Source organism: Mirounga leonina, unplaced genomic scaffold, assembly GCF_011800145.1.
Source record: "Mirounga leonina isolate KUSES-001 unplaced genomic scaffold, KU_Mleo_1.0 Mir_151, whole genome shotgun sequence".
NCBI lineage: Eukaryota > Metazoa > Chordata > Mammalia > Carnivora > Phocidae > Mirounga > Mirounga leonina.
The window spans coordinates 10,477,233-10,491,277 of record NW_023270377.1 but is presented as its reverse complement, the minus strand read 5'-3'; the positions used below and the strand labels follow the sequence as shown (position 1 = coordinate 10,491,277).

The 14,045-nt window shown below is 39.9% G+C and overlaps 1 protein-coding gene across 1 annotated transcript in view; it reads right to left on the bottom strand.

Annotated features, from left to right (window-relative positions):
* Window positions 1–3,490: 3,490 nt before the first annotated feature.
* The window catches only part of SPHKAP (SPHK1 interactor, AKAP domain containing), a 118,854-nt gene continuing 108,299 nt past the window's right edge, over window positions 3,491–14,045 (bottom strand). The window contains exon 11 of the mRNA XM_035008330.1: window positions 3,491–3,634. Coding sequence (XP_034864221.1) covers window positions 3,491–3,634 — 144 coding nt within the window. The remainder of the gene's footprint in view (window positions 3,635–14,045) is intronic.

The following is a 14,045-nucleotide window of genomic DNA, read 5'->3' as shown; positions in this document are numbered from 1 at the left end:
TGCTTATGTCCAAAAGTAATTTCATAAAAAAATCTCAAGAAGCTTAATATACCAGGTAGCAGATTCTGGTAAGCTAAGAAGAACATTTTGGTAGAATTGTGTTTCAGGAATTAGTGCTTGAACATCATCAATTGGAAACAAAAGTTACCCACAGCCTACTAGATTTCCCAGTGGGCAAGGCTTTGTGCAAGGACTAGGGCGGAAACCACAGACCCAAAGGTGGCTCCACCCTCAAGGAGCTTACAGTCATCACAATCATCGATGCCCAGAGATGCAGGTATTCCACTTACCACGTAGAAACAGGTGGTGGAAAGGGTGTCAGGAGGCCTGGTTTGCTCAAACCCTGCAGATCCCGAAAAGAGGCTTGTTTTCAGATCATGCCTTTGGCTGATTCCTAAGGGCTAAGCTCTGAGCCTTGGACTCCAGGATGCCCTCTTATTTGCCTCAGACAGGGACCCCCCCCAAATTCCCATTCTTCACCTTATAAATGATTAACATGAATGACTCATACCACCGATCAACTGGAGCAAGGTGCTTGTTCACCAAATTCATTTCACCAAAATTCAGGAGCTTCTGTCCTTTCTCCAGGCCCCTGAACGTTGACCCATCTTCAACATGATCCAACCTACAGCCCTCGTTAAGAAGCCCCTCCTGAGGGGGTGCATGGGTGGCTCAGTCGGTTAAGGGACCAGCTATTGGTTTCGGCTCAGGTCATGATTTCAGGGCCATGATCTCAGGGTTGTGAGATGGAGCTCTGTGTAAACTCTGCACTCAGCACAGAGTCTGCTTAAGACTCTCTCTCTCTGCCCTTCCCTCCATCCCTCCCTCTCAGTCGATCACTGGCAGGTCTCCCAGGGGGACCACTCTCACTGCTACCACAACCTCGGTGCCCCATTGCAACAACCCCTTTCTCCTTCTCATTATAATCCTTTCAAATAAAGTCTCTCCTTGCCAATGTCCAGAGTTCATTTTTATTTGACATTACCCTGTGGCTGACTGGACAAGCCTTTACATAGCATTATTTATGCCTTCTTCTTAGTGAATAATATAAAGTGCTCAGAAGTCTCAGTGTTTTATTTGTACAAATTCTAATAATTTATTTCCTGAATTCAGAGAGCACCAATCCATTTACCTCTAAGCCTGATAAGTTTACCTCTAGTTTACTGGAGTCTAGGTCAGTTTATCCCCAAGCCTTGTTTGCCTTGTGCTTCTTTCTCCCATCCCCCAGACTTGCTGTAAAGGCCACAGCCCATGGGCCTTGGGAAGGTGAGAGGGAATGCTTGGTTGTCAGGTTCCTACTGGGATTCCCTAGACTAGAGACTACAGGCTCCCCTTCCTTTACCTTAACACCTTCTAGAGCCTCAGGCTCTGCCCCTTCAGTGCATTGTTTATACCAGCAACCCCTAACTGGTGGTGATTTTTGTCACCCAGGGAACGTTTGGCAATGTTGGGAGATATTTTTGTTGTCACAATGGGAGGAAGTGGTTACTGGCATCTAGTGGATAAGGGCTGGGGGCTGCTAAACATTCTAGAAGGCACAGTAACGGAGAATTATTTAGCCCCAAATGTCAATAGTGCCAAGGTTGAGAAATGCCAATTTACATGAATATCACTGGTGCTAACTAATTTAGTCAAAGAACACGGGCTTATTTGAAAGTTGAAAGTGTAACAGTAAAACTTGTCTAAGGGATAATCTACCTTCATCCAATCATACTGTGGCTCTTGTGTTATAGGAGGCACTTAGGACTTTTGGAGAAAAAAGGATGAACAATTCGGCAACAAAGATTTATTGATTAGTTTGTAACATTAGGTACAACATATAACTTTATCACATGGTTACAATCCAGTATTTGTGCTTTGTAGGATAAGTAAACATTCATTTGAGCACAACAAATGTCCACACACAATATTCTGGGATTGTTTAAAAAATAAATATATCCTTTTCCATTTAGTAGCACAAAGAACTTTCGGCTTGAGATAATAGATACATTTTAAAATTTGACATCTTGTTAATGTGACAAATTAAACACATACCCTAAATTTGGACTATTAATATAATAAATGTCTAATGAGTACTGGGGAGGATTCCTCCGTGTGTGTTGAAGAGGGAAGTAAGTCTTACAAGGAAGCTTTCTTGACATTTCAAGATGGCGATGATGCATAAGGCCCTCATTGATGGCATGGGGCCTTGTTCACACTTAAAATTACTTCACAATTTTTAAAAATAGAATAAAAGCATGGTATTTCAGGAAATCTTCAATAAACACCTTCTTTGGTCAAGAAAATAAAAGCCAGTGTACCTCATTTAGTTGAAGGGAGAGGAGACGTTAGATACTTTTTATTTTTCAGAACAGTCAATCTCTGTTATTAAAATAAATTAAATGTGATAAGGTTTTCTTCTTCCCAAATTAAATGCCAATATCTTTGAATCAGAAAGAGTGTATGATCCTAGCAGGTTATGTCAAATCCTGCGTCCGTCATTATAAATGTCACCCAGGTAACAGGTCTGCCATACCAGAACCAACACATTTATAATAAAAGCACTGAGCTCACGTGTCAAGATATGACACTTAAGACAACAATCCCCTCATGTTTTATGAACCTCTAAGATAACTCAATATATTACTTAAGATAATAATCTCTTCATAATTTACAAGAAAAATAAAATGAAAGTTTATATCATATAATTTAATACACAAGCAGATTTTATCTCAAAAGACTTTTTTTTTTGTAAGAAAGCTTTTTCTTATGGTAAGAATTCTGTGAGCATGTTACCCAAGTAATACAGAGATGGACATGAGACAACCTTCAGTCTTTCTCTCTCTCAACTAAAAACCAATAGTATTCTGGTTAGGTGGGAACACAGATATTGTTGGGGAGGTGCAGAGTATTATCAATGAGTTGAAGTAAATAAATGAAATCACCTCAGTAGAGGACATCAGTAATACTCGTGCACTTCTGTTAATATCCACTGATACTGGTCTGATAGTGAAAATCCTTTGTATCAAAATTCTGGAAATTTCTCATCCATATCTTAAGTGTTGACCCGGGCTGACAGCCCCTGAATCAGCTTGAAAGAGTAAAATAAAGGTTATATCATAGTTTACAAAATTATTTTGATTACTTTGCTTCTAGTTGATTCACATAATTGGAGACATTACACATAAGTTTATATAATTAAAAATATTTAAGAACACCTTTCCTGGATTTTTGGGCCTAGTTTTAAGCTTTTAGTTTAGGGCCCACTAAATTTTTGTTTTTCCAGCCATTCTAATACAAGCTCTTTTGAACTTGCTCATAGGTTGTATTGATTTGTACAGACCTATTGCTTTTCCTCAGACTTATTCCATGTGCAGTAGAGTTGGATAGCAGATTTTTTATAGCTCTGCTAATGTGATGGGATGTTTTGAGAAAGTTTAGAGCATTTAGAGCAAACCACTGTAATCTAAGCTGGGATAAAGGAAAGGAATACTCTAAAGGCAAAGCTGTCTTATCCCAGTTCCAAGAGCCAGTCAAAGAGACTTGGGGTCCCATCCTTCTGTTCCTCATGCATTTTGCAGTACTGAACAACTGCATGAAAGATATCTCCCACTTTCCAGGACTTCTGCTGAACCAGCCGCACGACATCTAAAAACTAAAATAAAGCACAGAGTTAGGATTCCCATATCATGGATGAGCCTCATTTATCACATTCAATCATTCTTCCAAAGCCAACAGCTCTCTAGGCTATATTTTTAATCTCTAGTGACAGAGGACTATTTTCCAGGACAGTCTATTTTCTTTTTAGACAATTCAGATTGTTGGAGAGTTCTTTCAAGTGAACTGGAATTTTCTTCTTCAGAGCAGTTGTCATCCATTGACTGCTGGAGACTAAATGGAATTCTTCTTTCAAGAGTCTGTCTTTTAGATATTTCCAGAGTTTCCTCAGGTTTGCGTTTCTCTGGGTTGGACTCTCGCTGGCAGGACTGTACAGAATAGCTCCCAGCACCTTCTACCTGTCTCAAATAATCTCTGATTGGGTGCATACATTTAGGCTAAATAAATCAAGTGCTAAATTTTTGGGTATGGTCACTTACAGGCTCTTCACTCCATCTTGAAAAATCCCCTCCCCCATCATCACATTTCAAGAGACATTGGCTTTCCATTGCAAAAGGTAAAGTAAAGATTAAAGAAACATCCTAGATTTGCCACCCAGTTATTGGTACCAACTTCAACTGGCCACGACTTAGAGACAATGTTTTTTGCTGCAGGTGAATTGTGAGCTGAAGTGTTGAAAGATAAGAAATCATTGTAGATCATTCCCTTCATGACACTGTGGGCTGAAGCCAGGGTGAAGGCCTCTCAAACTCCTTAGGCAGATACTTTTAAAGAAAAGTGACAATTATTAAGGGCCAAAACCTGTACGAAGTACATTTCCGCATGTAATCTCATTCAACTCTATCAACAACTCTGTGAAGCAGACATTAACAATGAAAAATTGAGGTCTTGAGAGATGAATACATGTGCATGATCTTTAGGATGATGTAAACAAAGAGACAGATAGGAGGTCAATAGCAACTAGGTTATAGATAATAATCCCCCAGGGAAGGACAACACCTAAGCCATATCTTACTATCTTGTACCTGTACCTGATAGGTGTTCAGTAAATATTTGCTGAATGAGAGAAGGAACAAATGACCAAATGTGAGTCAAATACATTCAAAATGACCATGAAAACTATTTGAAATATGGGATGGCATTCAGAATCATTGAGGATGAACCTCATCTAAGTATTCTTTCTTAAGTGTTATGTAATATATTTACATATATGTAATTTAAACATGTGTATCTTGAGGCTGTTTAGTCAATAATTTTCTATTGATAGGATGCTCCACAAAAGTGGTTGTAGGCTGAGGCTGAACAGAGCCTAGATTAGTGAAATGGTAGTGGGCAAGAAGCACAGTAAAAGCTGATCACGTGGCATCTGTCTTATTGAATTGTGACTGACAGTGTTGTGTGTGTTGTGCGGTAGGATAGCTCAGACCTCTCTTCACTGTTCACTTGAACAGCAATGGAAGGTTAGCTCCATTCAGCTCCCTTGGTCTCAGTGATAACATTTCATAGACTACTAGTTGTTTGGGACCCCTTTGCAACTTCTGCCTAGCTTCCTGTCAGATTCCTGAAATTTTAGAGAGCTTAATCTTTTAGGTTAAGACTTTGCTTAAAAGGCAAATACCCTCAGATAGGGGAACATTCCTAGCAGCTATTAGTAATTTGTGGAGATGAATAAAAATAACTTTGTGAGCTGTTACTTATATCTTGGCATGTATGAATGGTCCGAGGCATGTTTTCTGTCATACTAACGGTAAAAACATGAAGCATCAGAGAAAAAGAGAGAAAGGCTAGGATGTCTTTGCATGATTCGACAAATCAAACTTTTCCAGCTCTTACTGGAAGTCTAGAAAGTAGGTGTTACCAGTGGAGAAGGCTTGAACATCAAGTTTCTGAAGTCTCATTGTGAGAGGTTCATAGGTTGGTGACTTCTCTTCAAGATTTCCTTCAAGTGTCACCAATGGCCTTAGGCCAGACCCATCCCTTGAGGGTGTCTCCTCTCCCTTAACATGTCTTATAAAGATGCAGTTAACGTAAAGTACACAGAAATATAAAATTAGCCTCAGCTCCTTTTTTTCTTTCTATAAACTCTGGCTCACTGGTCTACCATTTTGTTCCCAACTTTTATCCCTGAGTCATTGCTCTAAGAGATAATCAAAACTCTGGAGCAGATGTCAGTATTTGCTAAGCCCTTCCCAGGAGGCTCTCAGCCTCAGACCTCTTTAGAAGCTCAATTACTGCTTCTTTCCATCTACTTAGGACTTGTTGAAGGAGGATCTCCCACTGTGGTGATGACCACAGGATGAGGTTGATTGACCCAAAGTTGTCAAAATGCCCTACAAGGTAGTCACTCTGCCAGTAGTTTGTGGAATGGTCACAGGCTAGAATCTGTCTCATGATTTCCAAATCCAGTCTGATATCCCAATAAAGAAGTTTTTAAAAATGATCTGGCCCCACTAACTATAGCCTACTCTGAGGCTGTGATGACTTAATCTCAGACATCAAGACCTTGAAACATCTGTGGGTCTGATGAGCAAGAAGGTCTTACACTTTCTTTTCTTCCTTGACTGCAAGAAATTTCTAAATAAAAATGAGGCTAAAATTATGAAGAAGCCAAGAAAGGACATTTCCAGCTTGTTACCATAGCCTTTAAAACCACATTCAATTTAGCAGCTGGCCCTAGATCTTTCATTGTGCCTGTCCATGTGTTTGCTCTGGTAATTTCATAATCAGCTTCAGTATGTTAGTGATCTGAGTTTTCCATTTCAATGCACTGAAAAATAAAAATCAAATATTTTCATTTCCTGCCATTTCACAATCAATAATAATTAGGTTCCCTTTCTATAGATCATAATTGGCATTTCCTTGAGCAAATATTTTGTCTTAAGGAACTAGAAGAATTTACATCCTGTGATGGTGTATCATTGACAGACTCATTTGAAGAAGAGTATTACATGGTAGAGGACTTTTATATTCACAGGCACATTTACTAAATTAGATCAGTTGTTTACAAAATCCTATGGTAAAATCTATGGGAGTTGTTTCAAGCTGTGAGATTTTAAAGAAACACTCAGCTTGGATTTCTGAAAGTAACTACCTTCTTTTGCTCCAAGGCAGAATTCCATTTTATTAAACACAAGTGAGTTGGTTTTTATATTGTTCCTGCAATTATAGCCTGTAGAGCTATGATTACCAGCCTTGGCTGTACCCTGGAACCACCAGAGACCTTTAGAAAACTCCAATACCTGGGCTTCATAACAAGAGGAGATTCTAATTTAATTGGCCAGAGCATCTGGGTCCATAAATCTCCCCAGGTGATTCTAGAGCACACTGAGTTTGAGAACCTTGACTAAGGGGTTCAATTCAAGACAATTTCTTATGTTTATAAATGAAGAGATTTAGTATCTATTATCCCCTAAATGTCAGTATTCTCCACCAAATTCATATATTGAAACCCCAAACCCCAATGTGATGGTATTATGAGGTGGGGCCTTTGGGTGATAATTAGGTTTAGATGAGGTCATGAGGATGTGGCTCCCATGATAAGATTTATGCCCTTATAAGAAAAGGAAGAGACACCAGAGCTCTCTCTGTCTACCATATGAGGACAGAGGGAGGGAGAGGGCCCTCACCAGGAATGGAATCTACTGGTAACTTGATCTTGGACCTCACAGCCTCCAGAACTGTGAGCAATAAATGTCTTGTATAAGCAGCTCAGTCTATGGTATTTTGTTAAGGTAGTCTAAGTTAAGGCAGTGTATAATTCTTCTCTATTTGTCCTTCATTTTTTTCTCTTATTGTCCTTCCACCACTTTTCATGTTGAATAGGATGAGAAATTATATGTGAAATCATGTCTCTTCTGACCCTCACTTTCTTGGGGAGGTATGCCTACACCTGTTTCCTCTCTTTCCTCTGTTCTTTGCATTGCCTCCAAGAAAAGGAAGTAATTTTCAAATGCATAAAGATGAGAAAGGCACTGATTTACAGTGAAGCCAGTCATCAGGCCATTCTAGCTCACAGAAGCTCATTAGATTTAGAAAAGGAGCTAAAGTGCAATGATACCTTGTATCCAAGAGGCAGAATAATTGGCTAATTTATGTCTTTTTTTAAAAAAACAGTTACCTTCATGATTTTTATCACTTTGAATTAAGCAGATTAAATTTTTAAAAAAATTCTTTATTTAAATTCAATTTAGTTAACATATACTGCATTATTAGTTTCAGGGGTAGAATTTAGTGATTCATCAGTTGCATATAGTGTTAGCCATTGTGAGTGATGTTTACAAACTGTTTTAGATCATTAGGCATTAGGATTCTCAGCAATCTTTGCCCTGGAATTTAGGATACTTAAAGTGTACCTCAAATTCTGCCACCCCTTTAGGATATTTCTTATGGAAGGGGGTCTCAAACTTTAGTACTCATCAAAATGACTTCACTTGAGGGAAATTGTTAAAAAATATATATTTCTGAACCCCATTGAACGTAATCACGGCCAAGGAAGGGCCTAGGCATATGAATTGTAAGTAAGTGTCCCAGGTAATTCTGTGAATTTGGCTCATAGTTGAGGTGTGAGAAATCCCATTTTTTAAAAAATTTTATTATGTTAGTCACCATACAATACATCATTAGTTTTTGATGCAGTGTTCCACGATTCATTGTTTGTGCATAACACCCAGTGCTCCATGCAATACGTGCCTTCCTTAATACTCATCACTGGGCTAACCCATCCCCCCACACCCCTCCCCTCTAAAACCCTGTTTGTTTCTCAGAGTCCATAGTTTCTCATGGTCATCTCTCCCTCTGATTTCCCTCCCTTCATTTATCCCTTCCTTCTCCTAACGTCCTCCAGGCTATTCCTTATGTTCCACAAATGAGTGAAACCATATGATAATTGACTTTCTCTGCTTGACTTATTTCACTTAGCATAATCTCCTCCAGTCCCATCCATGTTGTTGTAAAGGTTGGGTATTCATCCTTTCTGATGGCTGAGTAATATTCCATTGTATATATGGACCACATCTTCTTTATCCATTCATATGTTGAAGGGCATCTCAGCTCTTTCCACAGTTAGGCTATTGCAGATATTGCTACTATGAACACTGGGGTGCATATGGCCCTTCTTTTCACTACATCTGTGTCTTTGGGGTAAATACCCAGGAGTGCAATTGCTGGGTCATAGGGTAGCTCTATTTTTAATTTTTTGAGGCACCTCCACATTGTTTTCCAAAGTGGCTGCACCAACCTGCATTCCCACCAACAGTGCAAGAGGGTTCCCCTTTCTCCACAACCTCTCCAACATTTGTGGTTTCTTGCCCTGTCCATTTTTGCCATTCTAACTGGTATAAGGTGGTATCTCAATGTGGTTTTGATTTGGATTTCCCTGATGGCTAATGATGATGAACATTTTTTCATGTGTCTGTTAGCCATTTGTATGTCTTCTTCAGAGAAGTGTCTTTTCATATCTTCTGCCCACTTTTTGACTCGATTATTTGTTTTTTGGGTGTTGAGTTTGAGAAGTTCTTTATAGATCTTGGATACCAGCCCTTTGTCTGTAGTGTCATTTGCAAATATTTTCTCCCATTCTGTGGGTTGCCTCTTTGTTGTGCTGACTGTTTGCTGTGCAGAAGCTTTTTATCTTGATGAAGTGCCAAAAGTTCATTTTTGCTTTTGTTTCACTAGCTTTTGGAGATGTATCTTGAAAGAAGTTGCTGTGGGCAATGTCAAAGAGGTTACTGCCTATGTTCTCCTCTAGGATTTTGATGGATTCCTGTCTCACATTGAGGTCTTTCATCCACTTTGAGTTTATCTTTGTGAATGGTGTTAGAGAATGGTTGAGTTTCATTCTTCTGCATGTGGCTGTCCAATTTTCCCAGCACCGTTTGTTGAAGAGACTGTCTTTTTTCCATTGGACATTCTTTCCTGCTTTGTCGAAGAATAGTTGACCATAGAGTTGAGGGTCCATATCTGGGTTCTCTATTCTGTTCCATTGGTCTATATGTCTGTTTTTGTGCCAGTACCATGCCGTCTTGGTGATCACGGCTTTGTAATATAGCTTGAAATCAGGCAATGTGATGCCCCTAGCTTTGTTTTTCTTTTTCAACATTTCCTTGGCGATTCGCGGTCTTTTCTGATTCCATACAAATTTTAGGATTGCTTGTTCCAGCACTTTGAAAAATGTCATTGGAATTTTGATTGGGATGGCATTGAAGGTATAGATTGCTCTGGGTAGCATAGACATTTTAACAATGTTTATTCTTCCAATCCATGAACATGGAATGTTTTTCCATCTTTTTGTGTCTTCTTCAATTTCTTTCATGAGTGTTCTGTAGTTCCTAGAGTATAGATCCTTTACCTCTTTGATTAGGTTTATTCCGAGGTATCTTATGGTTTTTGGTGCTATTGTAAATGGAATCGTTTCTCTAATTTCTCTTTCTACAGTTGCGTTGTTTGTGTATAAGAAAGCAACTGATTTCTGTGCATTGATTTTGTATCCTGCCACATTACTGAATTGCTGGGTGAGTTCTAGTAATTTGGGGGTGGAGTCTTTTGGGTTTTCCACATAAAGTATCATGTCGTCTGCGAAAAGAGAGAGTTTGACTTCTTCTTTGCCAATTTGAATATCTTTTATTTCTTTTTGTTGTCTGATTGCTGTTTCTAGGACTTCTAGTACTATGTTGAACATAGTGGCGAGAGTGGGCATCCTTGACGTGTTCCTAATCTTAAGGGAAAGGCTCTCTTTTCCCCATTGAGGATGATATTCACTGTGGGTTTTTCATAGATGGATTTTACAAACTTGAGGAATGTTCCCTCTATCCCTATACTCTGAAGAGTTTTAATTAGGAAAGGATGTTGTGTTTTGTCAAATGCTTTTTCTGCATCAATTGAGAGGACTGTATGGTTCTTCTCCCTCTTCTTATTAATGTGTTCTATCACATTGATTGATTTGCAAATGTTGAACCACCCTTGCATCCCGGGCATAAATCCCACTTGGTCGTGGTGGATGATCCTTTTAATGTCTTGTTGGATCCTATTAGCTAGGATTTTGTTGAGGATTTTGGAATCCATATTCATCAGGAATATTGGTCTGAAATTCTCCTTTTTGATGGGGTCTTTGCCTGGTTTGGGGATTAATGTAATGCTGGCCTCACAGAACGTGTTTAGAAGTTTTCCTTCTCTTTCTATTTTTTGAAACAGCTTCAGTAGAATAGGTATTATTTCTTCTTTGAATGTTTGGTAGAATTCCCTAGGGAATCCATCAGGCCCTGGACTCTTGTTTTTTGGGAGATTTTTGATCACTGCTTCAATCCCGTTACTGGTTATTGGCCTATTCAGGTTGTCAATTTCTTCCTGTTTCCATCTTGGCAGCTTATAGGTTTCCAGGAAGGCCTCCATTTCATCCAGATTGCTCAGTTTATTGGCATATAGCTGTTGATAATAATTTCTAATAATTGTTTCTATTTCCTTGGTGTTAGTCATGATCTCTCACCTTTCATTCATAATTTCATTAATTTGGGTCCTTTCTCTTTTCTTTTGGATAAGTCTGGCCAGTGGTTTATTGATCTTATTAATTCTTTCAAAGAACCAACTTCTAGTTTCTTTGATCTGATCTACTGTGTTTCTGGTTTCTAATTCATTGATTTCTGCTCTAATTTTAATTATTACTCCTCTAATGCATGGCTTAGGTGTCGTTTGTTGCTTCTTCTCTAGTTCTTTAAGGTGTAGAGTTAGTTGGTGAATTCAGGATTTTTCTATTTTTTTGAGTGAGGCTTGGATGGCTATGTTATTTCCCCCTTAGGACCGCATTTGTAGTATCCCATAGGTTTTGGACCAATGTGTTTTCATTCTCATTGATTTCCATGAATTGTTTAAGTTCTTCTTTGATTTCCTGGTTGACCCAAACATTCTTGAGCAGAGTGGTCTTTAGCTTCCAAGTGTTTGAATTTCTGTCAAATTTTTTCTTGTGATTGAGTTCCAGTTTTAAAGCACTGTGATCTGAGAATATGCAGGGAATAATCTCAGTCTTTTGGTATCAGTTGAGACCTGATTTGTGACCCAGTATGTGGTCTATTCTGGAGAAAGTTCCATGTGCACTTGAGAAGAATGAGTATTCTGTTGTTTTAGGGTGGAATGTTCTATAAATATCTATGAGGTCCATCTGGTCCAGTGTATCATTCAAAGCTCTTGTTTCCTTGTTGATTTTCTGCTTAGATGATCTGTCCATGGCTGAGAGTGCAGTATTGAGGTCTCCTACAATTAACGTATTGTTATCAATATGACTCTTTATTTTGGTTAACAGTTGGCTTATGTAGATGGCTGCTCCCATATTGGGGGCATAGATATTTACACTTGTTAGATCTTGTTGGATAGACCCTTTAAGAATGATATAGTGTCCTTCTGTGTCTCTAATTACAGACTTTAGTTTAAAATCTAATTTGTCTGATATAAGAATTGCTACCCCAGCTTTCTTTTGAGGTCCGCTGGCATGGAAGATGGATCTCCATCCATTCACTTTCAGTCTGGATGTATCTTTAGGTTCAAAATGAGTCTCTTGTAGGCAGCATATGGATGGGTCCTGTCTTTTTATCCAATCTGCAACCCTGTGCCGTTTTGTGGGAGCATTTAGGTCATTCACGTTGAGAGTGATTATTGAAAGATATGAATTAATTGTCATCATGTTGCCTGTGAAGACGTTGTTTTTATAGATTGTCCCTGTAAATTTCTGTTGTATATCACTCTTGGGGTCTTTCTCCTTTACAGAACCCCCCTTAATATTTCTTGCAGGGCCGGCTTAGTGGTCACTTATTCTTTCAGTTTCTGCCGGTCGTGGAAACTCTGCATCTCTCCATCCATTCTAAATGACAGCCTTACCGGATAAAGTATTCTTGGTTGCATGTTCTTCTCATTTAGTACCCTGAATATATCTTGCCAGGCCTTTCTGGCTTGCGAGGTCTCTGTGGATAGATGTGACGTTATTCGGATGTTTCTCCCTCTGTACGTAAGGAATCTCTTCCCCTTAACTGCCCTTAAGATGGTTTCCTTGGTTCTAAGATTTGCAAGTTTTACTATTACATGCTGGGGTGTTGGCCTGTTTTTCTTGATCTTGGGAGGGGTCCTCTCTGCCTCTAGAACGCAAATGTTTCTTTCATTCCCTGGATTAGGGAAGTTCTCAGCTACAATTTGCTCAAATACATCTTCTAGTCCTCTCTCTCTCTCCACCCGCTCTGGGATTCCAATTATTCTGACATTGGAATGCTTCATGGTGTCACTTATTTCTCTGATTCTATTTTCATGGATTCTGAGCTGTTTTTCCCTGGCCTCCTCTTTTCCCTTTTTATCTACTATATTGTCTTCCAGGTTGCTTATTCATTCTTCTGCCTCAGTTACCCTAGCTGTTAGATTATCTAGATTGGATTGGATCTCGTTGATAGCATTTTTAAGTTCTGCCAATTCAGCTTTCATTTCTGCCCTTAGAGACTCTATGTTGCCATTAATTGATTTCTCCATTCTAGCTATTGTCTTCACAATTGCTAGCCTGAATTCCGTCTCCGACATCTTGGTTATATCTTCATCCATTTTTAAATATGCCGCATAAGTCATAATCTATGAGTCTTTTCTATTTTTGGTGTTCCTCCTCCTAGTCATTCTGTTGATGGGTGTTTGAGGGAATGTATAGAGTCCAAATTATCGACCAGAACCCAAGCAAGATGTACCTGTTTTCTTGGGACCTTAGGGTTGCTGGCCTCTTGTTTTCCCAGCCTGTCTTCTGGGGGAGGGGCCTGCTGCACTGTTACTCAGGCAACCCTGTTTGGGCATAGTTGCCGTGCCCCCCAGTGGTGGGGGATGGGCTCAGTGGGAATCAGTTTTGGGGGCTTTTGTTCTCTAGCAGCTTTCCCTGGTGGCTTTCCGTGTCTCTTCCGTGCGTCAGAGCAGAAGAGACCATTTCCAACCCTCTGCCTCAGAGCAGAGAGATCACAGTCTGTTCTTCAGTGAGCTCTCCAGGCCACACTGTCTCCATTTCTGTCCATGCTGCTATAAACTGCGCCCTTCAGCAGCGATCCCAGTCCTGCCTCCAGGTTGGGGCATGTCTCTGCCCTTTGTGCTTCTAAAACCTCCAGTGGCTCCCAGTTTGTGCGGGTGACCCCGCTGCTCTGGGTTTCTGTCCCAAGGGCTGCCCTAAAGTCCTTTCCCCGCTGTTACCAGTCTGCAAGTCTGTGCCCTGTCCCCAGTGAGCGAGGCTGTCACTCACCAGTGATGTAGGATCCCCAAGGCCAGGCTCCCTCCCACTGCTGTTTATCCTCCAATATCTGCCCACAGAATCACGGCTCCCTGCTTCGTACCTCGAAACCAACCCTGCCTGTGATATTCTGTTTGTAGAGATCCAGATCCTCTTACATCCCAGGCTGGTTTCGTGTGTGCTCAGAGTGGTCTGTTAGATATCCAGCTCAATTCCGGGG